General features: G+C 55.3%; 5 protein-coding genes across 5 annotated transcripts; 2 read left to right on the forward strand and 3 right to left on the reverse strand.

The window, feature by feature from the left end:
- Window positions 1–611: 611 nt before the first annotated feature.
- On the reverse strand, window positions 612–9,136 carry BO70DRAFT_392544 (uncharacterized protein; the record flags this gene model as incomplete). Its single annotated transcript, XM_025546291.1, has 4 exons — window positions 612–1,680; window positions 2,205–2,646; window positions 5,101–9,034; window positions 9,101–9,136. 4 exons carry the CDS (start codon window positions 9,134–9,136, stop codon window positions 612–614), a joined length of 5,481 nt encoding a protein of 1,826 aa, XP_025403318.1.
- A 1,241-nt stretch (window positions 9,137–10,377) lies between these two features.
- BO70DRAFT_328931 (SRR1 family protein) lies at window positions 10,378–11,603 on the forward strand. Its single transcript, XM_025540754.1, has 2 exons — window positions 10,378–10,971; window positions 11,201–11,603. The coding sequence occupies exons 1-2, from the start codon at window positions 10,443–10,445 to the stop codon at window positions 11,557–11,559; spliced, it is 888 nt and encodes a 295-aa protein (XP_025403319.1). The 5' UTR covers window positions 10,378–10,442; the 3' UTR covers window positions 11,560–11,603.
- Window positions 11,604–11,925: 322 nt separating this feature from the next.
- Window positions 11,926–12,398, forward strand: BO70DRAFT_80590 (uncharacterized protein). Its single transcript, XM_025548738.1, has one exon. The coding sequence runs from the start codon at window positions 12,060–12,062 to the stop codon at window positions 12,336–12,338; it is 279 nt and encodes a 92-aa protein (XP_025403320.1). The 5' UTR covers window positions 11,926–12,059; the 3' UTR covers window positions 12,339–12,398.
- On the reverse strand, window positions 12,399–14,704 carry bgt3 (putative cell wall glucanase). The gene is made up of 2 exons (XM_025548739.1): window positions 12,694–14,704; window positions 12,399–12,604 (listed from the first exon to the last, which is right to left on the reverse strand). The coding sequence occupies exons 1-2, from the start codon at window positions 14,607–14,609 to the stop codon at window positions 12,460–12,462; spliced, it is 2,061 nt and encodes a 686-aa protein (XP_025403321.1). The 5' UTR covers window positions 14,610–14,704; the 3' UTR covers window positions 12,399–12,459.
- Window positions 14,705–16,405: 1,701 nt separating this feature from the next.
- Window positions 16,406–20,425, reverse strand: BO70DRAFT_283488 (uncharacterized protein; the record flags this gene model as incomplete). Its single annotated transcript, XM_025539094.1, has 5 exons — window positions 16,406–16,599; window positions 16,785–17,507; window positions 17,852–18,904; window positions 19,050–19,299; window positions 20,351–20,425. 5 exons carry the CDS (start codon window positions 20,423–20,425, stop codon window positions 16,406–16,408), a joined length of 2,295 nt encoding a protein of 764 aa, XP_025403322.1.
- Between the last annotated feature and the right edge of the window lie 4,188 nt (window positions 20,426–24,613).

Consider the following 24,613-nt stretch of genomic DNA (forward strand, 5'->3'; position numbering starts at 1 on the left):
AATATAGAACGGATCACATTGGGATGAAAAATACCCGTGTAGATTTGGTAGGCTCGAGAGAGGACAATGGATGGTTATGTCACAAATAGATGTGCCCAGCACGGCTTACTCAGACATGCGCCGATGGACTGGGATAGTGTAGTGGTATGTTGATCGATCATCGGAATGTGTCAGAAGAATGCATAAATCTCGGATCGGATGGGGAATGCGTCACATCTGGGTGGTGGGTAACCCGGAATGTGTCAAATACTCAATTCCAAGTCCACATCATGCACAATCCAAGGGCATAGATCAAATTCAATCTACAAGTCCATTATTGCTAAATACAGACAGGGCCATGAGACATCAACATCAACATCAATTTAACGAAGTTCATTTTCAACGGCCATTCTCATCGACATACATAATCCATCAGATACAAAAAAAAAAAAAAGAAAAGAAAAACAAAGTCAGGTCATGAGATCGTTCGCTTCAAAGAGACGGGACGGTACGGTGGTGACGGTACAACCCCTGGTCGGCACCCGTGGTTCAAGCATCCTCGGTGCCATGGATGGGAACCATGACATCCGGGGGTGGAACCACCGGGTACGATACCCGCGGGAGAGTGGGGTTTACAGGCGGGAAGCGTGGATCACCTTGTAGTCGACGACCAGCTCGCGACCGCCGTCGTTGATGACGAGGGCGCGGACGCTGCCGCGGCCGTCCTCGAAGGCCTCGCGGATGCGGCGGAACAGATGGCCCTGGGGCACGACGGGCAGGCCCTGCTTGACGTCACCGGTCTCGGTCATGGCGACGACCAGGCCGTCGTCACGGAGGTCCAGGATGCGGTAGGTCTTGTAGACGGGACCGAGCATGGTCTGGACGACGACGGAGGGCGAGGGGTTGGAGATGAAGCTGGACTCCTCCTGCAGCTCGCGGGTGAAGAGATCGACACCGAGGTAGCGGTGCTGGCCGGTCTGCGGGGAGACGGAGATGCGGATGACCTGGCACGGGCGACCCTGGAGGATCAGGATGTCGCCGATGCGGATGAAGTGGACGGGGATCGGCACGGTCTCGGCATTCGAGGAGCCACCGCCGGAACGGGGCTCGACGATGCGGACGTTCTCGCGAACACCCTCACGGAATTGAACTGGGCCCCGTTCGTCAGCGACGGCTACTTCCTCGTGGTCGCGAGAACCATGGTGGTGGGAGGGGTGCAGGACGCGGTCGGCGGCGCGCTGCACACCGCGACGGAAGGAGTGATAGTTACCGTCGTCGTCGTAGTAGCCCATCTTGCGAGAAGGGGGAGAATCAATCACAGTCTTAGACTTGAGAACCTTGACGTTGGTCTGGTCAAGGGGAGGCTGAGGTTGGCGGACGGGCTCAACGTTCAGCTGTTGGTGGCCGTGGGAGTCGCGACGGGAGGTCTCGACGGGCTTGGGCTGATACGCACGGTCGTACGAGACGTCGAACTCGGATTGGACAGTGCGGTCGTACGAGACGTCCTGGACTGGCTGGCGGGGGCCGTAGGCGTTTACAGGGGGCGGGGCCTGGGAGCGGCGATCGTGCGAGGGGGTGACGTCGTAGGTAGGGTTGACCCGACGACGGTACTCACGCTCGGTGATATCGAGCTGGTTCTGCAGAGACTGATCGTAGGTGGGAGACGGACGAGCTGGGTAGCGGGCCGCAGGTTCACGATAACTGGAGCGAGTCAGAGGCAATAGGCAAGGGAAGGGATAAGGTAGGGTTCAGGTAGGGCGGAGAGGTGATTGGGTGGGCAGGACTTAATACTTTTGGGTTGGGGGGGGGGTGAGTGGGTGGGTGGGCAGGAAGGTCAACAGTGGACAGTGTGGACGGGTAGCTAAGCTGGGTCCAGTTGGGGATGGGATGGGGAAGGGAAGGGGAAAGTAAGGGAAGGAAACAGAAAAGCAGGCTGGGGGGGAGGGGAGGGAGGAAACGAGAATAGAAAAGCCCGTGGGCTTGTTTGTTTTGGTGCCACGTAATGAAGTGGAGGACGCGACTAGATCGCCCTAGACCGGGGAGCAGCTGAAGCCACGCCGTGACACCGCTTCTTGTCTCTCCACTTGGTCGCATTTTGGGGCCGAATTGGCGCCCGTGCCAACCATAGTAGTGCCAGCCAGGCAGAGACATAAAAAGGGAAAAAAAAAAAGAAAATGGAGAAAAGAAAAAGCAAAAAGAAAAGAAAGAAAGACCGTCGGACTCACCGTTCACGCGCTAGAGCAACTTCGGGATACCGGGGCTGGGGAGCAGCTGGCGCAAAGGAAGACGGGCCTTGCTGATGGTGACCAAAGGACGGGCCGGGAGCAGCAGCAGTAGCAAGAGGAGGAGGAACGGTTTGCACACGTTCGTCGAAGGAGACAGTAACGTCCTGTTGAACAACACGGGGGTCACGACCACCGGCAGCAGCAGCAAAACGGTCCTGCTCGAGCAAACGAAAGTCGACTTCTTCCTTTCCGTAGACACGCGGGTCGGGGAGAGGAGCCGAGGTTCGAGTATCTTCCCGTTCGACGTGCGAAGTGCGATCGAGATTGACTTCTTCCTCTACTCTGGCGGGCCCAAGAGTAGCTTCAGGAACAGCGTCACTCCGGTACGACGACGGGAAGACACTGAAGGGGATGGGGACGCGGGCGTCGAAGTCCAGATTGGCTGGCCGTCGGGCGTCTTTTCTCGAATCCCTTTCGAACTGTTGGATAACAACTCGAAAGGCGAGACAAGAAAAGACTTGTTACGGGGGAGAAGTCTTTCTCGTGGTGGGAGGAGGAGGCGGGGGGGGATGTGGTATCTGGATCGATAGATCGATCTCAGGCCGGGCGGGGGTGGAATGGGTTGAGGAATGTGAGATAGACTTAAGCTTAACGGGGAAAGGGGGAAAAGGTGGAGGGGGGGATGGAGGGAAAGAGATAGATAGATGGATGGATGGAGATGGAGAGAAGAAGGAGATGAGATGAAGAGGGAGCGAGAGACTGAACTGAAATACGGCGACAATTAATGGCTTGCAGGCCCGCACGCGTTTGTTTACCGCACCTTGCCGCTTTGGGGGGGGGGGGATTTGAGTGTTTACGTTTTTTTTTTTTTTTTGCCTTTAGCACTATCTATCAGCTTGACTCTCAACTTTCGACTGTCTCATCCTATCTCCTAGAGACCTGCTCTCCGTGCAGGAACACAATATTCAGCCCTTCTTTCTATCTCCCCCTCCAACCATCATCCGAGGTCAATTCCCTCCCCCGTCTATTTGTAGACTGGTGGGAAGCCCCCTCCCTGACGCCATGGCCTGCTAGTCCTGATAGAGATCCACCCGATCATCACCACCTCTCCAATTTAATATTCACATGCAGCATCGCCCATCGCCATCTCATCACCATGAATGAGATGAGGCTGGCCAGCCCCTCCGAACGACAGATGGATCCCCATGGCAACTGGCGACTGTCCGGGTCCCCTCGGACCCTCAATCTCCCGATCGTCCCGTTTCGTGCTGTGCTGTGCTGTGCTCTGTGCTTCCCATCTCATCTCATCTTATCTTGTTCTCCATGTTGATAACCTCAATTCCCCCAATTGACCACAATGTAGCTAAGTAAATAGCTACGCTACGCACAGTAAACCTCTTCCCGAAGGAAAGAAAGGAAGCAACCCCCAACCCCCAACCCCGGAAGTCGCCAGTTGCAACATACGTACTCCGTATCCATCCATCACATCACATCGGCTCGCTGCAGCTCGTGCCGCCGTGCGCCGTGCGCCGTGCACCCCCCCTCTCCCCGTGGTGGCCCGCGATTGGCGATGACCCAATTCAGCCCGCGCCCGGCGACTCCACCGCACGAGTCCTGATTGCCCGGGATTCAGGCCGCGAGATTGATTGATTTGCCCAGCCTCCCTCCTCTGCCTCCTCCTGCTCCTTCCTTGCTGGGCCTTGCTTTTGTTTTGCTTGGACTGGGTTCTCGCCAGCTCGCCAGCCCAGCACCCAGCAGCCAGTAGCCAGCTCGCTTGGCTTGGCTTGGCTTGGCTTGCAGCTGGAGCTAGATAGATAGATGGAGCTACCTGATTAGCTGGATGGAGCTGGAGCTTTCTCCCAGTCTCCCTCCCTCCCTCGGCACGTTTCACTTTTGTTGATCGGAGGAGAGGGGGTTGGGCCAGTCGGTCGGTGATGTCGACGGTTGTTTGGGGTGGAGCAGACGATCGGACTGGAGGGAGTGGAGTCTAGTCATCGTGTCCATGGATCATTGTACCCAGATAGATAGAACACCGATACGAGAGAAACATGACATGACATGCAATGCCGCTGGTCGCTACCAGTGGCTGCGGTCGGATAATAATTAATTATTGATCGAGGGAGATGAAGAGGAGACCTCTCACATGGGTGTGCGATCTGTCTACGGGGTACTTACTCCGGACTTTTGTAGTATCTGGTGGGGATTGTCGGGCATAATTCGCTCTCCGATCGATACCTGACAAAGGAAAGACAGCTAGCGAGACCTCAAAGTCAAATTCATTCCAAGCGTATTCCCCATGGGAAACGCGAAATTAAATATAGGCAAGTGTACGGAGTAGTCCGCAGAGAGTAGTTATACTATGTATCTCTGCCCATCCCGTGCCACAAAGTCCCAGGCCGACCAGACACAGGCCAGCCGGAATGGCAATCAAGCGAGGGTATCAATCAATCCATCCATCCAAGTCCAAGTCCAAGTCCAAAATGAAATCCAAATGATGGTAATATGGTCAGTCGGTCGGTGTTAAGTAGTCAGTGGTATCACCCGAGTCGCCATTCTTCGGCGTCCCGGTGATTGTGCGCAATCCGTGTCCTCGTAAATAATAATAATAATAAGTCAAAAACCTTTTCCCATCCCATCCTGTCCCGTCCGTTTCCTGCTTGCTTGCTCCTTTTCGGCCCTCCCCTTCTTCTATCCGGATCGGATCCTCGACCCCGACCCGGACAAGAGGCGCGGCGCCGTGATTATGATTAGTCTGATCGGAACGGTCGTAAAGAAATGCCAAAAAAATGTCAAAAAAAATACAACAATTACATCGAAGGGCGAGAAGCGAGATCAACACGCGCTAGATAGTATGTATGTATATGAAAAGAGAGAGAGGCGAATGAATCCACCTAACTGCGCAGGCCGAATGCCTTCCGTAGTCGCGGGAATCGTTTCTTTCGTCCGGACGGGGTGATCACCACGTCCGACGCGTTGGGTCCCTCGCCCTTGACCCCGGATGCCGCATGCTGCGGGTTTTCGTTCTCCTTCGCGACGGGCGCCGACGCAGGGGCGACGGTGACGGCCGCTGCACTGCCGTTCTGACAGGCCTCATTCACCGTGGACAGTGGTCCGCCGGGAGGGACGGATGAGGACTCGCCCCCCGCCCCCGATTCGTTGTTGGGTTCGGAGCGCAACGGCCAGCTGTTGTCGCCGCGAGTGGACCGCTGAGAAGGTCGGCGCAGGAGCTTGGAGGGGGTCGGAGGCGGCGCGTTGGTCGCCGTGATGGTGGTGACAATGTTCGCTTCGGCACCAGGAAGGGGAGGGTCTCCCCGTGCGGCATCGTGCTCGGGGATGACGCCGTTCCGCGCAGAAGCCTCCGCGTGGGCTTTCGTGGAAAGACGCCGATTGACGGGTGACTTGGACTTGCGGATGCTGAAGCGGTGGAACAGCCCGGGCTTGCGTCCGCGGTTCGACTGGCGTAGGAAGTCATCCATTTCCTCATCCGTCATCCCGCGGTTCTTCGCGATCGCTGCTAATGCAGGATCCCGAGAGGGGGTTGACTTGCCAGGGGACTGGGGCGCAGCTCGCGGGGTGGCGCTGCGGTCGTCGTCGGAACTGTCTTCTAGCTCCGTCGAGTCCCCGTCGCGCGCGCCCTGCCGACGAGGGATGCCCCGAACAGGTCGCAAGGTGTTGCTGTTAGGGCCCCGCTCGCCGTCATCGCTGGAATCGTCATAGCGGTGCTGAGACTTCCAGGCCTCGTACCCCTCGTCGTCGGAGTCGGAATCCGGGAACCGGGTCGTAAACTGACCAGCGGGGGTCTTCGTGAGCTTAGCCTTGGACGCCTTGCCGGTGGAGAAGAACGAGGCTTTCTCGCGCTTCGGGGCGTTCCCTCTCAGGGTCGTGCGCATGCTGCCGCCCCCCGACTCCGATGATATCGGCCGGATTTCCGCCTGCGGGGACGTCGCCCGAGGGGCCAGGCGGCCTGGAGGGCTCCCCCGCATGGTTCGTCGCATAGTATAATTCGACTGCGCCCGAGAGGGCCGACTGGCCCGTTTGAAACTGCTCGAGGAGTCGCTGCCGCTAGACAACGGTCTCGAGGAAGCTGGCGAGCTCTTGCCATTGGCCTGACCCTCCTTCCCAAGAGCCGGGCTCCATGAGACAGGCCTCATTCGGGCCCCGTCTTGGGCACGCTGCTGCTGAACTTGAGAGGCTCCAGCCACTGATGCCCCGGGCATGGATCCGGTCCCATCGACAGAAGGCAGGGCTCTGTCACCGGGACTCGGGCCTTCGTTGGCTCTTGCCAGCAGAGATTGTCGGGCAGGCTTCACCGGGACTGAAGATGAGCGTGAAACATCACCATTTTGGGGACGTTTATCCGTCGACTGGATGGGAAACGGGGGGTATGGCGACGAGAACGGAAGCAGTTCATTCGAAGACCCTGGCGATTCGGGGATCGGCGCCATCGCATGAGGCACAGTATTCACTCTGCCGCCGATCTGGCAGGTCTCGGGGAAGTCAGGCCAATCCGGCTTCTGAGACGGCTTGTCATTGCTCTCCGAGTCAGGGGTCGTCGGGCTCGGCGTCTGGGAGGCTTGCCCTTCACCGTCCACAATAGCGTTGATAGAACCAAAGCCGTTTCCGTCGAAGTCCTCTTCGGCATCACTGTAGATACTTGCACCGGACTCGTCGTCACTCTCCCCGTCATCGACTGCATCCACATCCATGTCATTGGCAGGCACGTACTGGTCCTTCGCTTTCGCCTTGCTAGCCTTCGGGTCGAATTCCAGCGAGGACCGCGGGAAGCCGCCGGGAACCTCGTACCACTCGAGACTGTGGCGTTCCTTTTTAAGTTCCGGAGATGCGGGCAGGACCTTGATATCGGGGACTTCCAAAGGTGCCTTGGAAATGCGCGCCTCAGTATCGCGAGGCTCATCCGCCGCCAAGTCATCCGACGCAGCTTGCTGGGCGGATCGAGCAGGAAAGTGATCCTGCTGCGGTGATTTCTCCACTTCGGACTCACTCTCCGCTGCATTAGCGAGCATCAGCGGCGCTACATGGGTCTGTCTTTCGTCAGATTCGGTATTGGCAATGACGCCCCCAATCGCGTGGTCATTCGAGAAAGACCACCCTAAGGCCTCCGCGGGGGAGTCAGATGAAGTCGTTGACTCATTGTCGCTCTGCTCGGGAGCCTTATCTTGTACATCCCCCTGTCGGTCGGCCCTGATGCTGCCAAACGAAGGCAGAGCTCGCCGGGGTTTCAGCACTTCATCGAACTCGTCGACCCTCGTATTCAGTGGGCTCGGTTTCCGCTTGGCACTGAACCAACTGCTCTTGGATTTCGGCTTCGAGGGGGGTGACTCTGGGAGGGCCTCTTCTGGCGACGTGGGAGGGCTCGCCGCCACCCCCACGACTTCCGCTTCGTCGTCAAAGCTGACCTTTGTAGGCTTTCTCCGGGCCCCTTGCTTGAGCCCATCATCGGACGCCACAGACATGGCATCGGAGAGTTCGCTGAGAGGCGGGCCAGGCCGTAGAATCGACTCGGTGCGGCCTTCCGGGGAGAGCGAGCTCTTCCGCGGGGCTTTCATGGCCGATTTCGCGGGCGACAGTGACCGAGGCGGAGGTTGGTGTAGCTGCTCGCCTGCAAACGCGGCCACCAACAAATGGCGAGAAAAGCGGGCTGACCTCGCGGGGCTACCCGACTGACGCATACTCGACTGGCCATCTCGACCGACTTCTACTGATTTATTCGAGTCTGGCGGGCTTATCGGCGGACTGAGCAACTGGTCCTTGCCTGTGTCGGGCGTTGGCGGCAACTTGACGATAGGTTGTACATCTGGCGTCACGCTGCCTCCCCGTGGTGCATTATTATTCTTCTGCAGTGGATTTGACTCCGCACGCTGTTCGCCCTGAGCATCTTCCGTCACCGTTGATGGCCTTTTGATCAGATTGGGGCGGTTTAGCTGCCTGTGATCCGCCGATGCCACTGGTTGGCTCGGGGCCTGGTCGGGGACGATGAGCTCGCGGGGCAGGGCGATGCGAGGGCTCACGGATGGAGAACTGGCGTCTGGACTGCGTGGTACAATGGCGGCCTGCGCTGCAGCAACGGCAGTGCCTGCGGAGGGCACGCCCCGGGCAGGACTCCCCGGGGCAACTTTGGCCTTGGCAATTTTCGCCGCCCGAGGGCTCGCGTTCTTTGTCTTGGGCGGATCCGCGGACGACAGATGGCCAGTGATCGAGATGTCACGTCTATCCGACGGGCTGCGAGGCGCGGAGGGGCTCGTCGGGCGAGAGGTCATCGGGTATGAGAAATTGACCGAGTTCCGGCTTGCGGGTCGTCGAAGATCCGGGGACGGAGTCGATCCGTGGGCCGGGTTGCGATCGACGCTCGTTCCCCGTTGGGGGGTCGGTTTTGCGCGGGGACTGGATCGCATGGGCGGCCCAATACTGGAGGAGCGTTGGGCCTGAGTATTACGCGCAGAATATGCGCGGGGGATGGAAGGGAGTGGCGGTGCGGAATCGGTTGGACCGGAACTGGAGGCAGGTCGGCGCGGCGACTGGTCCCGGAACGTGCGGGTGCCCATAGACGCCGAGCTGCTGGACCGACGGAGGCCATTCCCGCTGGTTGGGCGCAGGCTGGGCGCTCCGCCCTGCTGGGACGAGACGGAGGCCCGACGCTGCATCATGCGCTTTGTTTGGACATTTTCGACGGAGGTCGGTGTCGGGGTGAGGCTCCGCAGGGCGGCGGCTGCGGCGGCGGAGGACAGGCTGCTGGAGGAGGGCTGGGATTTGAGAAAGGCATGGCTGGCAGCGGATTGCGCCGATTGCGACGAGGAGTGTGAGAGAGGGACCTAACCGGTCAGCTCGGGGCGAGTTCACGCAAAGGGGGGGGGGAGTGAATAGGAGAGGAGGCACACCTGATGTTGCGAGGAACTCCTCTTTCTGCGGAACATGGCTCAGGCTGAGTGCCCGAGAAATGGGATCGGGGCGTGCAATTGCGGTCTTATGGGTCGTGGGCAGCGTAACAGAGAGAGGAAAGAAGGGTGGACGCGAAGAATGGAGGGTCGGTAAGTAGTATCGGAGGTGTTTGTTGACGGGAATGGAGGGCGAGCCAGCGAAATGCCCGGGGAACGAGTGAAGGCCAGGGGCGGCCCGAAAAGGAGGGTGAGGAGGGTGGAGAGGGGGAGAGGGGGGGAGGAAAGGGGCGTAGGGAGGGCGACGGGCGGAGGAGGAGGAGAAGCGGGCGAAATTAACGATGCAGGAAGGGAAGCCGGAGAGGGAGAAAGGAATGAATATCGCGAGGTCGAGCAGGAAGTAGAGAGAGAGAGAGGGAGTGACGAACGAACAGGAGAAAAAGCGACGAGCCGATCGGAGTTAGAGTTGGGCACTTGCGTCATGAGCCAAGCCCGCCTTGGAAACCCGCCTGGCCTGGGCCGCTAGTCCCAAGAACCCAATAATGGCCTCGACCGAGTCAGTCCACGAGGCATCCATCGATCGATGATGCATCCTCCGATATCTATGACCCATCGTTCTTCCCTGCCCCGTTCTGTTCTCAGATCCGAGATCGATTCTCCCTCCGCCGACCACCACAACCATCTGCAATGACGACCCCCCAGCCTAACAACCCACATCCTAGAATCCGGCCCTTCCACCGCCCCCTCATCCTGCTGCTGCACGGGTTCCCTTGGAGGTGCTGCTGGGGAGAAGAAGACAGGTAGAGGCACCTGCGGGCGACAGATAATACCCGGGTATAGATTATTATCAAGGCCGGTAGTCTTCAATATAAAGAGGATAAAATTCCTTATATTCAGGAGAATAGTACCTTATTTAATCTTAATATAGATAAGGCAGTCTTATGACCGTGGAACTAGCCTGATTATAGGATAATAGCATCACTAGTAACAAGCTATTCAATATAATTATAAGAGATAGCCATACCGCCGCCTGGACGATCAAGTCAGTTCGGTCTATTATTCTTGATAAATACAAGATAAGAAGAGAGTAGACTGGAGAGAGGAAAGCGCGAAGAGAAGAAGAGCAGTAGTATAACTCTATATATACACAGTAGTAATACTGTAATCGTAGTAGAAGCCTTTATCCGGCCCCGCCCAATCAGAACCCCGAACCCCCCACTTACCGCCCACGTTCGCGATCGATCTTTTTTCCATCCAATAATTCCATGCAGCTTTCCTCTCTCTCGCATCCCCTCCCTCAATCCCAACCAGGATACATACTATCTACCCGACAGTTCCTACAATCATGCCCCACAGCTCCCGCAAAAAGCCTTCCCCCTCCAACCACAAACGGCAGCAAATCACCGACTCGTCAGGCTGGACGCACGTCACCACCAACCAAAACGCCCGTCGCTGTGCGCGCACCACCAGTACCACCAGCTCTCCCAACTCCAACTCCAACCCCAACCCCAATCCCAACTCCCACCCCCAGAAACACCAAACCCAACAACAACAACAGCAACAACAACAACAAGAACAACAACAAGAACAACAAGCCATAACCCTCCACCCCGCCTCCGCCCCTCCGAACCTCACCCTCCCCGACCTCCAATCCCAACTAACCCACTACACGCGCAAATATGCCTCCTCGGCGACCAGCCGCGCCGTGACGGAGACACTTTGCGGCCAGCGCGCGCTCCTACAATCGGTGGATAATATCGTGTGCATCGGACTGGGGAGTCTCAGTGGGTTGCTGCGCGGGGGATGGGTCGATCGCCGGAATGTTTCGCTATTTCAACTGGCCGCGTTGGTGGGGGTGGGGGGGTGTTTTGTTGGTGAGTTTTCCTTCTTCTTCTTCTTCTTCTTCTTCTTGGGTTTAGGTATAGGTAGCTAGCTATCTACCTATCCATCCCTACTCTTTATCTTTCTCTTCATCCACTACATGCCTGCCACTTGCCAGCTGCCTATGGTATGGTATGGTCTGCTATGCATGCTACGACCATTCCATCCTACCACCCCCCCCCCCCTCTAGCCCCCCTCTAACATCCACATTACCACTCACAGACCAACCCCCCAAACCACCAACACCAACTTACGCACAAGACCCCGTCTTCAACACCCTCGACACCACCCTCCTAACGACCCTCTCCATAACCGTCCTCTCGCACCCCCACGCCTTCAAAAAAGTGACCCCCAACACCCTGCTCTTCTGCCCCGGCGCAGAACGCACCCATCTCGAGCAACTGCTCGTTCATAAGCCCGCGATCGTGTTCGGGGGACCACTGGAGGACGTCGAGTCCGAGGTGATCCAGGGGTTTGTGCGCGAGAGGGCCTCGACGCGGTTGCCGGTTTTTGAGGAGCTGGAGGCCGCGTTTTGGGGGATGAGGGTTTATTATAGGGTTGATGTGGAGGAGGAGGATTAGATTGAGGGGGAAATGAGAAAAATGGGGGGAGAGCGAAAGGGGAGGATTATAATTGAGGGGGGGAATGGGGGGAGCGAAAGGGGAGGAATATAATTGAGGGGGGAAATGGGGAGAGCGAAAGGGGATATGGAGGAGGAGGATTAGAATTGAGGGGAGGAGGAGGAGGAGGACTATAATTGAGGGAGAAATGGGGGGAGGGGAATTGCAGTCTACATACTGCTTTCGCTTTCATCGTAGATAGAGTAAGTAGAGTTGGGATGTTTTGCTTGGTTGGTGGGACTTGATGGTGTGGTATGGTGTGTGTGGTGAGGTGTGGTGTAGTCTGCAACCGAAAGGAAGACTACGATTTACGATAATGATAACGACTACGATGACACGAAACTGATACCGATACTGAAACTGCATGTGTGCGCTGCATCGCAGCAGACTCAACTCACATCCTCGTCTCGTCTCGTCTCGTCTCGTCTCGTCACAAGTAATCGCATTTCTACCTAAACGGGATGGAACAGAGTACAGACCATCGACACGAAACGCTCAACACGCTATATACAGGGACAGACAGGGACAGACAGGGATGGAGAACATCGCAGCATGACCGGCATCCGCAGGCCCGGCGAGAGGCAAGAAGAAAAAAAAAAAAAAAAAAGAACAAGAGTGCAATCAGCCGGCCCACGCAGAAACCCATAGAATACAAGTCCAGGTCCATCGGGAAGGGGAAGTCGAAGTCGAAGTCGAAGAAGTCGCAGGGAACAAAAAAACCACGCAAGAATCCTATCTAGTAAAAGCCATAAGCCGTAATGCATCGTAAGACATGGTATGGTGTATGTCGAGATCATGTATACATTGAAAACCATCATCACAGTTGTCATCAGTCGGGGTCGTACGAAGGAAGGAGGGAGATCAAGTAGCGGTCTTGCCGCCGCAGTCGGGGATCGTGAGACCGGGCTTCAGCTTGCGCGCGGAATCCATCAAGCCCCATTTATCTTCCCAGTCCTGGCCGTCCGTGTCGTATTGGATCTTCCACGGCTCGTCGAAGGCCTCGAACCTGTGGGTCGGTTAGCAAGTAAAATTACATAGGAGGGCAGTCAAACTGTCAGAGACAAAAAAAGCGAGTAGTAGGACAGACAGACTTACCAGAAATACTCCGTCCCATTCTCCAACGCTTGACAGACCCAGTCGGAGAGGAACTTGTTCACTTGGTCAATACCGGCCACGGCGCCCTGCTGGTCATTCTGGCACTTGTTGTTCGCTCCGCAGTCGTTCCCTCCTCCACTCGGCCATCCCACCTCGGAGATGATCTGCTGCTTGTTCGTCCCGGCAGTGAGCAAGGCATCGTGCGACTGCCAGAAAGTCCACGTCCAGCTGGCAGCATTGTCGATCTCCACACCTCCGAAGAACGGATGGATGTTCGACATCACAAAGTCGGCTGCGCTGACCAGTTCCTGGTTCCAGTTGTCACCCAGGTCCGAAGTGCCCACGGGAATGTCGATGCTGTGATTCTTGAAATGATCCTTCACGTCATTCATAAACCCGATCAGATTCTTCTCTGCGCTCGCGACGTCGGAGCCGGCACGGTACAGGGCTTCGTTGCCGACAATCGCGCCTTTGAAAACCGAAGTACTGTTGGCATTGTCCACGATCTTATACAACTGGTCAATCTGTCGGTCCGTCGTGGTCTGGTTGCTGTCGATCCACACGCCAAGCCAGACCTTCATGTCCGTCAGCTCCAGGCGTTCGATGGCGTCGAGGACCATCTCTGTTTGATTGCAGTCCGTGCCGTAGAGTCGAATGTTGTTGGTCAATTGAGTCAGAACGGCGAGGTCGCGCGTCACGTTATTCTGCGAAGGGGGGTATTTGAGGCAGAGCGGGTACTGCACACCCCAGGGAGTATAGTCGATGCCGGGAAACACTTTATGGAGGTCTTTATTGTTCATCAGCGCCTTGATCTCCGCGGAGTTCTTATCGAGCAATCCATCGTTGCTGTCCGAACCAGAACTACCCGATGTCGACGCCGTCGAATCACCACCATCATGCTGCTGATGACCTACAGTCCCCCCAACAGCACCTCCGACAATGGCACCAACGATGAGCGCGGCAAGGACAAGCCCGACAATCCAACCGCGCTTCCGGCTCCCTCCACCGATGATATGGCTGCCTCGTTGACCTTTCTCCACCGCCTCTAGACCAACAGGCCCATACGGGGAATATGAATCCGGCTCCTTCTTTCCCTTTCCCTTGAACAACGCCCTCAATCCACCAAACATTCCCACAGTTGCCGCGCCCCCCGCCGCAGCCGGCCCCGCCCCGTCCAGCCCGCGATCTTCAACCCCCTTCGGCACAACAGCAAATCCATCATCGCCATCATCCGCAATATCATCCGGGTTGATAACCAACGGATAGTCATGCGAACTATACGCCGAATGCCTATGGTACGGGCCGGCATCGACGCCCTGATACGGACTATCAAAGAAACTGCGTTGGGACGGCGTCGTCCCGGGTGTACTCTGCGCCAGTCCGACATTCGAACCATATGAATCGCGAAACCGCGCCGTATCCGAGGTCGAGTACATGCCCATGCCCATACTCATGCCCCCATCCGGCGGAGTGGCAGGCACGTACGGGTTATCCGAACCGGCGGTATGAAAGTCGCGTTCACCGTAGGAAAACCGAGCACCGTCTGTGGCAGTATCTATATCCCTAAAAGCGTCAACGCCACTCTGACGATCATGCGTGTTTGCAATCCCGAGAGCGATACCACTGATTCCGCCTCCCACCGCCGCCGGGCCCAAATTGTCCATCCCTGGCGTGGCGGTGTACATGCGTTCCAGACGTTGACCTTCAGGCACGGAGGCGAGGCTCGTCCTGTCTCCGCTGCCGCTGCCGCTGCCGGAGACTCGATTCTGGGCGTGGCTTTGATCGTCGGCGTGGTTGAGGGATAGATTTAGGCTTCCGTTGGGGGAGCGCATTGGTGGAGCGATTTCGCGCGCTTCGGACCCGACTAGCCCATCATCCCCGCGGGTGTAACTGAATGACCGGTAGAGACCGGCCATAGTGGTTGGATGGGTTGGTTTTGCAGGTGGATGCGTGAGGATCGAGGTAATTTGATTGATGAATTAGGTGTATGGCGTTGGGGTAGGTGTAGTAGGTAGGTGTAGCTGGTATAGTAAGTATCTAGGTAGTAAAAATAGATTGCCGGCAGGTAAGCTGACAGCCGCGATAGGTAGAGTAGGTTAGGTTAGGTTAGGGTAGAGTATGGTAGTAGGGACCAGGGAAACAAACGAGTGGAGGAGAAGAGACGAGACGAGACGAGATGAAATCAGGCCAGGTTGGAGCTTCTAGGCGAAGAGTCTGGAGAGAGCTGGTGAGGCAAGGGCAGAAAAGCGGTCGACGGACAGGCAGGTAGGCAGTAGGTGGGAGCACTAAGTAAGTACCACGAGTTACTGTAGTACTAAGAGTGGCAATGGGTGTCGCTTCTGAAACGAGAACAGTCTGCCAGGCAGGCAGGCAGTCCTGGCTGGGGGGCCGGGCCTGACCCACGGATGAATGGCTCTTTGGCAGTGATCCAGCGAGCGACGGCCGGATCGATGCTGAGGCAACTGCGACATCCGCGGAGTAGTCAGCATACCAGGGTAGACAGGTCAGAGTCAGACAGCGGACTCGATCATACATGGGATCTCAAACTAGGTTTCTGCGATGTCTTGGATGCGGGACGTGAGGGGTCGACAGGCAGCACAGTACGGTGTTGTGTTGAACACGAGAGACAGGGAGAGAGAGAGAGAGAGAGAGAGAGACATTCACAGGGAGGGATGGATGAATGGATGGATGGATGGAAGGAAGGAAGGAAGGAAGGCAGGAGAGGGGCGATGCGATGAAAGAATCAACAAGCGGAGTCCTGTCAGAGTGCACTGTACGAGGCAGCGAGCCACAAAGTGACGTCTGCATCCGGAATCAAAGAAGTCGACGGGGTGTTAGTGCTAAGTATACTTACCAACCAAGTCAGTCAGTCACTTCGCAGCGTCGCACTAATCCCAGGGTCCAACTGCCCTAGACCAGATGCGGTCTAGCCCGCTCCCCATCCGGCCGGGCTAGCCCGAATCGGGGTTCCTGGAGAAACCCTTGGGTCCGAGGCACGTGCCCCGCTGCGGCACCAATCACACCGCGGAGACCCTGGATGCGGCAACCAGGCCTGTCCACTAAGTCCTACTACTGTACTTAGTTGATAGTACATGTCTGCACTCGGTTAAGGTTGGCGCACCAGAAGATGCAGAAGGTTTTGATTTCCAGGATCAGGGCTAACAGTCAATAATAGTAATCATCAATCATCATTGCATGGCATATTTTTCTTTTCACAGTGAAGGAGGTAGGAGGAGGCTGCCGTAAATCGTCACAATCATGTCACACACAAGCACAAGCACAAGCACAAGCACACAAGCACACAAGCACACAAAAAAATCCATCAGACCGCCATATCCGTTCCCATATCCCATATCCATATCCCTTGCCCCTCGATCATGATCCTTCCCTCGTATCTATTACATTTACATAGCATAGCATAGCGGCCCATGATTCACAGTCGTTCCGGCATTAACATCAATCAACAGAGACAGTCGAGAGAAAGGGAGGAGGAAGGGAAGAAGAAGAAGAAGAAGAAGAAGAAGAAGAAGAAGAAGAAGAAGAAGAAGAAGGCAAGAATAAAGAGCGAGCGGGGACGTAGAATGAAAGAACGTGAAGAAAAAGAAGAAAGAGAAAGGTAATCTCTGGCTAGAAGCCAGGAACCGTGGCCGTGAATATCGCCTACCATCCTATCATATCATATGTATCCCGATGATAACGATAATGGTGGTGATCAGGCTTCGACTTCCTCGGCGCTGCGTTGGGAAGCAGACACGGTACCCTGAGCCGACGACCCCCCGGGGGCCCGTCGATTGCGCTCGAGAAACCGTCGCTTGCCCGGTCGGGTCTCGAAGTGTCGGGGGATCGTGGATGTCTCCTGGCCCGCAGCGAGCATCGTACTGCGCATTTTGTTCCGGTACGCGTCAACTAGACGATCACAAAGGTCAGTACTCCGTACAATTGTACAATACTGCATCGAGTGCAGCCCTCGCGTCACTGTGGGGCAATGGGGATAGGGAAACGCCAATCAGGGATCTACCGATGAACATCCCACATGCAGACGACGCAAGGGGGATCGGAGGGTAGGGTTTGGGGGATGATGGATCACGCACGCGATCGCTGCAGGAACAGCATTCGGCCGGCGAATACTCGGCTCTGACTCCAGCTCATTCGATAGCCCAGATCATTCAAGAGGACCTCCGTCTTCCGTCGTCCGCGCGACAGTCTGGGAACCGCAATCTCACCGTCCCCGTCGATCTGCGGAGCGGGGACCATGGTCTTGCCCACGGTCGGGCTTTCGTCGTCATCGTCGAGTCCAGAGACATCCTTCATGTACCGGTTGCCGGGAAGGACTCGGCCCGGAGGATCCCTCATCTGAACGGGGAAGTAGGTCCGAGGGTATACAGAGTTGGACATGCGGTAGGAGTCCGGGATCTCATCCATGTCGACCTGATCCAACATGACCTTGACGCGGACGCGGCATCCCCGTTGGTTGTCGTCCACGAGGATGAACTTGCGGCGTTTGCCTTCGGGAAGCGTGCCGAAGAGGGCTTCGTTGCTTGGGTTTCGTTCGTCGTCGTCTTCGTCCACGTCGTCCATTCGGGTCGAGGAGGTGGCCACGGCTGGGTGGCGTCCTAAGGTCCCGATCCCGCTATCCCGAAGAAGTGGTGGTATCGAAGGGCCTCGGGAGCCCCCTGAAGCACTCGCGGAAGTCGGGTAGGAGGGATAGCCGTGGAACACCTGCGCCGTGCGGTGGTCCGTTGGCAAATGTCCAGGTTGCAGAAGAACGTCAGGGGCGGGTGCACGGCTGGTACCGTTCGTAAAATCGGAGGTGCCTAGTAGGTAGGATAGGACAATATATAAAATTAGCCTACGCGAAACTGCAGGTGGCACGTCATGTTTGAAAGCACAGCGGGGTACAGTATGACACGCAAAACATGAATTGGGTATGGCTGAAACAAAGAAAGACAAAGACCTCCCAAACCAGGTAGAAATACATAAAATCCGGGTATCCGTCATTCAGAAGAAAGCACGTCGAGTCCTTCAGCGGCGATCCTTAGATGTGGACCGGGAACAGGATGAAAAGAAAGAAAAGGGAATACACAGCAAGTCGATATGACCACCATTATTGTTTAAAAGCAGCGTCAAAAACGAGCATATCATACGTGGTGGAACATACCGCTAACTTCCTCATGGCCAGCTTCAGGTTGGTGGTGATGGTGGAGCTGGGGGGGACCCATAGACAGGGGCCCTAGAGTGGGGCGTGGGACAGGTGCCGCCATAGTGGGAGTTGGAACCCCCGGAGCAACCGGGGTGGAGGGAGCCATGTGAGATGACTGTGCTGGGATTCCCTGTCGCCGACTAATTTTGGCCATCCTCCGCACGCGCCTGCTTCGAAGTCGGGGGTCCTGGTTGCTGTTTCTCCAGCTATCAACGGCACGTTGGATTAGACCACGCTTCCCTCTCAAGGCAGGGTTAAGCTCTGCCAACGCCCACCCAACAGCGTTACATTCGGTCTCGTATACCAACCGGTTACCTTTGTATTGATCCTTGCTGCAACAGGCTCGGGGATAGACGCAGTTCTCTGTCTTGAAGTCCTGGCTAAGATTATCCACGTTAACTGATTCGACATCGCACCTGATGGTATACTCCATCTTCACCCGGTCCCGGGAGTATTCGAACGCAATCCATTGGACTCCGTTGCTATCTTGCCGTACAACCAATGGCGTCGTTGCTGGAATTGGGCCAGGTGCGGCACTAGAGCTGGCCCCGACACTGGGGCTCTGGTGGTGGACAGTACTGGTTGAGAGAGGAGCCCCCGTACTGGTAGGATGTGGCGGGTTCAACATCGTCCTCTGTGGCGGGGTTGGCTGTTGTGCTGTGGCTGTCGTGGGGCTTCCTCCGATGGGCCCAATGGGAGCCTGGGCCGGATGATGTGGCAATTGCGCGGTGCTTGTCTGATGGGGAATCATCATCGATTGCGAGGTGAGAGGGTGCTGTTGGGGAGATGTATTCGGCCCGTACGGCGGAGGCTGCACCGGGTTCATAGCTGGGTAGGGTGGGTATCCATACATCTGGGACGTCATTTGGGGAGATTGCGTAAAGAGACTTCGATTATGTTGTTCATGCGTTTGAGAGGCCACCGACGCAGGCGAGCTAGACTGGGGGGTATGGTAAATTGGAGGATATGGCCGTTGCATTTGCGTGGCTGTAGCCATCATTTCAGATGGTCCTGGTAATTATCAGCGCCCGTCTTCTTTCGGTTCTAAAAGTGACCACCTATGGAGAAGTTTATTTCCCAACAGTGGACAGAACATCACTCTCCTGCACTCAATAGACCCAACAAGTCTGATAAGAAAATTTAAACCGTGACTTACCACTAGATGAATACTGGCTCGGCGCACTGGCTGTCGTATAAGAAGAATGAGAAGTATAGTACGGTTGCTCGGAAGGTTGGCCGTAAGGGTGCTGGTGATGCAAAACCCCGTTTGCCAGCGCGTGGGGTGCGTATGATCCAGGGGGCAATGTACTTGGGGGTTGGTGTGGTGAGCCTGGCTGCTTCTGAGGCTGAACTAGGGTTGGTCTGGGATGCTGGAGATGTGGGTGTTGTGGGCCTTGATGCCGATGCTGAATCAAATCACCGTGTTAGCGCTGGCATTTGTAGAGCAATGAAGTGCTTGTGGCTTGTGTCGACGATTTATGGGCATAGATAGGTAGTGAATATTGAAAGAAAAAGATGGCAACAGGCAATAAACAACAAGGCAGTACATGAGGAGGCAATGAGAGGGGCAAGGAGTTCCAATAATCTTTCCCATTCTGGAGCCTTCAAATGACAAACTGGGGCATGCCCATTCGAAACCTAAGCCGCGACAGGCACACAGTATGCGAACGAGCCACGTATTCAGGCATGTGTATTCCACGGGAGACGTCTGATGCGCCTGCAGTGAAAGGCAGCATCCGAAGCACCGAGAAGAGATATTTGTGGTTGACAACGCGGAAGTTGGGTCAGCGAGTCGGAGTTTCCATGGCTTTGACGACATGATCCTTGAGATCCCGGGTAAATCAAGACCTGAACAAATCCCGGTGGATGTCTCCCACAGGGGATCAGGATGACATAGGGAATATGAGCACGTGGCGTTTCAATGGAGCGTGTTCAAGTTGTAGACGCAGCCAAGGGGGTAAGCGATGATTCTCTGCGAACGCGCTCAGGGAACGTGGCGGAATCGGAACAAGACCGTGTGATGGCCCTGTAGCCTCATTGAAAGCTCCGATGCCATAGGGCGTATTTTCTGATGAGCAAATTCCGAGGCGAATAATGGGATGGTGACGCTCGAGATCGAGATACAAGGGGAACCAAGAGTCCGTGCATCGATCATGGGTCGAAAGCCCGCAGGATATTCCTCACTATCGGGGGAAGTCCGACAACAGATGTACTCGTATGCTGTTCCATGGCACGGGGGTTTCACTCCTATACTCCCGGGTCCCTCCTAGTAACAGGCATGTAGGAGACTGGGTTGTCCTTGGAAAAAGAAAGCGTCCACCATGGATTGAGTGATGCGGGCGACGAGGAGCGTGGACAGGTAAGAGCAGAAAAAGAAAACATTGAAAAAGAAAGCATCGCGGTAGGGAGATCAAGGCATAGTAGGGTAAAGCATTGCGCAGGTGAGAGTTCACTCACAGGATCTTCCACGGGTTCGTCTTTGTATTTGGACGCGGTTGGATGAGCTAGGTCAGTCTGAACCATGCCGGTCATGACTGACCTGGGATGGCCTGAGATGGAATTCTTTATTTTTGATCGTCTGAGATTTGCTTTTCTTCCTTAATGGACGGGGTTCATATAGGAAAGTCGAGATGACATGGAAGGACAGCAGCTGAGGAGCAGCAGAGACAACAACAACAACAAGGACTCCCACCACAACAGAGTTCAGCTGGAGATCGGTTGGGGAAACAAATGCGCGTAAAAAGATAGTTTCGGGGAGGGGGGAGGGGGGGGTCAGCAACGGGTGCGGGAAGGATAGCTGGACTAGACTAGTAGAGGAGAGCTTGTGAGGAGTAGAGCTAATGAGAGGCTGAAGGGTAACGGTAGTGGCTCGCTGGTCCGTGTGGCTCTGGACTGGGGTAAGGGGGAGGGGGTGGGTGGTCAGTAGTGGTGGTGGTGGTGGTGGTGGTGGTGTTGGTGATGATGATGATGGGCCTGGTTAAACGGTGCGATGCGAGTGCAAGTGTAATGTGGAGGGTCCAGGGTCGTTATTTAGCTGCGCCGGAGACCCATCCTTCAGCCAGAAGAGTCGTCCGGAGGCAGCTATCCCGGAACAGGAATGGGGACGATTCAGAACTCTGGGGGGGAGAAATTAAAGCAGGGAGGGGAAGGGAATTTTGAATTTTGGGGGGTGGGAGGAATAAAGAAAAAATAAAAGTAAATAATCACCCCAAGAAAAATAAGTCGAAAACGGACACAGTGAGGGAGGGCAGGACAGCGTCAGAGGTGCACTGGCTAGTGGGGATATCAGGATGAGCTTGTAACTAGCGGGAAGGTGGTGTAATATTGACCAGGATGGATGCAGGATGCAGGAGCAAAACGCGAATGCGACACACTGGAGGGTATGGAGAAGAGGGACTCGGCCAGGCGACGGTGTTCGCGAGAAGCAGCAGAGGAAGCGAAAAGGGAGATAGATGGTGAGGTGAATGGTGCTGACACGATCAACTGCCTGGGAGGGAAGGATGATTTGCAGCGTGCAGTGGCAGCGCGGACGAAGTAACCGAACAGTGCAAAAAAAATGAAAAAAAAAGAAACAAGAACAAAAACAAAAATAAAAATATACACGATGAGAAAAAGGAAAACCGATTCAAGATCCAAACCCAAACAAGTCGAAGGAAATGGGGAAAATCAAGGGGAAAATAAAATAAAAATTGGACAACTGCCAGGATTTCCAAAGGAAATTCGGTACAGGCCAGGCAGGTAGGAGAATTTCCCTGCCAAAGGAAATGCTCGATGCAGACACCCCAGGATGACGGTCGACCGGGGCTTCAACCATTGACAGCACCGCAGCCTCGGGGATTGTTTGACGATAAGAGGTCCAGGGTGGTGGTGGGTGGTGGTAGGGGGCAACAAGATGGGCGTACCTTAGGTCCTTCCAATTGGGAACCCCCCAGCAGAACAGGCAATCAAATCAATCCAATCCGACGAACGAGGAGCGTGAGGCAAGATTTGATGGTGCAAACTTAGCCCGGCAGAGGAAACGCAGACAAAGACCGCAGACAAAGAACCAGATCTTGAAACTATAATGACGATGAGGAGATGGGGGCCCGCCGTTGCTTCGCGGCGCCGGTTCTTGTACTCGAGAGGGAACTTCTTGACTAGCCCAGGAGTTGACAGGGGATGATGCGTGAGGGAGCTGGTGGTTAGGGAGAAGTACGGTTCTTGATCATCTGCTTGTTGCTGTATGGTCGATGTCTGTAGAGGAGAGGATCGATGTAAGTAGGCTGAGAATCCTCATTCATACTTCGCACTCCCCACCCATCATAGGTATACTTGACCCGGAATCAGAATTGGCCAGGAATAAAATATTGAACGGCGACAGAAATTACGACAATCATCCGACTATCTTGGGGAGCTCTGGCAGGAAGGTTGCAGCCAGGCAAGGTCGGTCACTACTCACTTGCACTAATTGCTAGCCTGTAGTCAGTAACAAAGCAGCGAGTGTGTGCGGGAGTGTGGGAGAGATTATTGAGAGAGTGGGCACAGATGGAGGGGTGAGTGTCCCTATGGCTGTGACAGGTCGTCGTGTTAGCCCAGGTGGTTTCCCATTTGTCCTCTGGAGATTGTGTGCATTAACCCCTCTTAGTCAACGCTGCTTCCAGCTTCCATTCTTTCCAGACGCCTGGCCAAGTCTCTCAGTCATTTTTTTTTAAAAAAAAAAAAGAAAAGAAAATGTCGAAATCGATTTTTCTTTTTGTCTCGACAGTAAAACAAACCACCCCAAAATAAATAATGCAGCCAAAAATAAACGACTGGGAAATAATAATAATAATAATAATAATGATAATAATCAAAATCAAAATCAAAATCAATAATGCGGAAAGGCAAGAAAGCGAGAATAAGACTCGTTGGCTGGAGTGGATAAAAATTCCCATTGGCATCTTGGGCTCCGGCTCCCCACCCCGTTCTTTTAGGTTTGGGAGGGGAGGGCAGGAATTGGATGGTCTGGAATAATGAAGATTGGCGCCGGGAGGATTAGGCACGGTACAGCAGCCGTTGGTTTGAGGTTAGTTTGATGGCCGCCGGATTGAACGGCACCCGTCGTTTTACTTCGTGACAACAGAAATGGCAGGTGGTGGCAAGTACAGAGTACCAGGTAGGTCGCAAGCAGATCGCAGGTAACTAACTACTACTAGATAGCACGTAATCCGTCAATTAGTATAGTAAGTTAGATAGGTACGGAGTGTCCGTACCAGCATCGGGGTTGGATCTCGCAGAGACCGACCCAAGTCAGGTACCACCGATGGAGTCTTTGTTCCACTCACATAAGCGGCCAGGATGTCCCAACCGCGCCCCCCCATCATCATAGAGAGCCATAATAAGAGCCCACCGCGGTGATCATTTCGGAAGGGCGACTGGAATGGTACCCTTGGTTGGCAAACTATACCCGCGCCGTGCCCTGACAGCCATGCCTCCACTTGGTCGGCATGGCCTGTGATGCTGCCTCGATGGGATCGGCCGAGTCGCTACCTAAACCATCCATCTCACGATCCGGCCGCGGATGATGAACGGTGGTCGTTGTCGCTCGCGCTTGTTCGATGTTTGCTGCGATGGGGTTCCAGTTCCAGTTCCAGCCTATTATTGGTCTTGTGCATACATATGATTGTAAGTTTGTGTCTGTTTCTTCCTGACCACAGTTTGTCTAGAATTGCGGCTTTTTCCCCGTGGTCTTCTAGCTCCATTTGCCTTTTTTTTTTTTCTCTTCTCCCAATCTCCCCTTCTCCAATCCCCATCAATATTACCAAATACGCGACTCGATCTGGTTACACTCCGGTATGAGAACAACCGATCTGACTTGCTGCTGTCAGCCTTGTTCCCACTTGCCAGGACGCCACACGACTTGCACCCCCCCCCCCCCTCCTCCTCCCGAGCCCTCCATCAATCAAGATCAGCTCCCAGGAGCGCCATAGGTCGCATCAGGTCAAATTTCAGGTTTGCGTCCAGTTCCTATTTTCTTCTTCTTACTTCAGTACTTACGATGATGGTTCTAAGATTCGCACGCCGATGCCATCCACGCCCACCCAATCGTAGCCACCCCTCCTCGGCCCCCGTCCAAATAAACATGAGACAGCCTAACGGGGGCCGGCCGAATGAATCACCTTCGTCATGCGAATGGAAGGGAGTGATGGCGATGAGGTGGAGGAGGAGGAGGGTGATGATGATGATGATATTGCCGCCGATGCTGTGGACAGGATAATGACCGTGTAACCCCAGCTCTTGGGCTGGAAGGTGGCCGATCAGTCCTGGCCATCTTGGTGGACACTCCTGATCCTGCCGCTTCCCGGCGACTAGCTTCCTGCATCATGCTTCAACACCTCCTGTACTTCACTCCAGGCGTGATGAACTGATGAACCTTCCCGTTGACGATCGAGTCACCCTGGAAGCCCAGTCAGTACTCCGTAGATAATAGTGCATTTTCAGAGCATCGTTGGCCAGGGGGAGCCGGTGCGCCCCGGATGGGCCGACGGGGCCGTGGCCAGAAGGGGGGGGCACGCTGGATGGTCGCTGGTGATTCCCGTCGATGGCCTCGAGTCTCCAGACCAGCCCGCAGCCTGTCAGAAGCCACGGGCCGGCTCCACCCATACTTCCGTGCAATCAGACCGTGGCTCCACCGTTAGTGGACCTTGGCAATTGGGCCTCGAATGTCGAATGAAAATACCCAGAAAAAAAAAAAAAAGAATA

This window comes from Aspergillus heteromorphus (assembly GCF_003184545.1).
Source record: "Aspergillus heteromorphus CBS 117.55 chromosome Unknown BO70scaffold_2, whole genome shotgun sequence".
Classification (NCBI taxonomy): Eukaryota; Fungi; Ascomycota; class Eurotiomycetes; order Eurotiales; family Aspergillaceae; genus Aspergillus; species Aspergillus heteromorphus.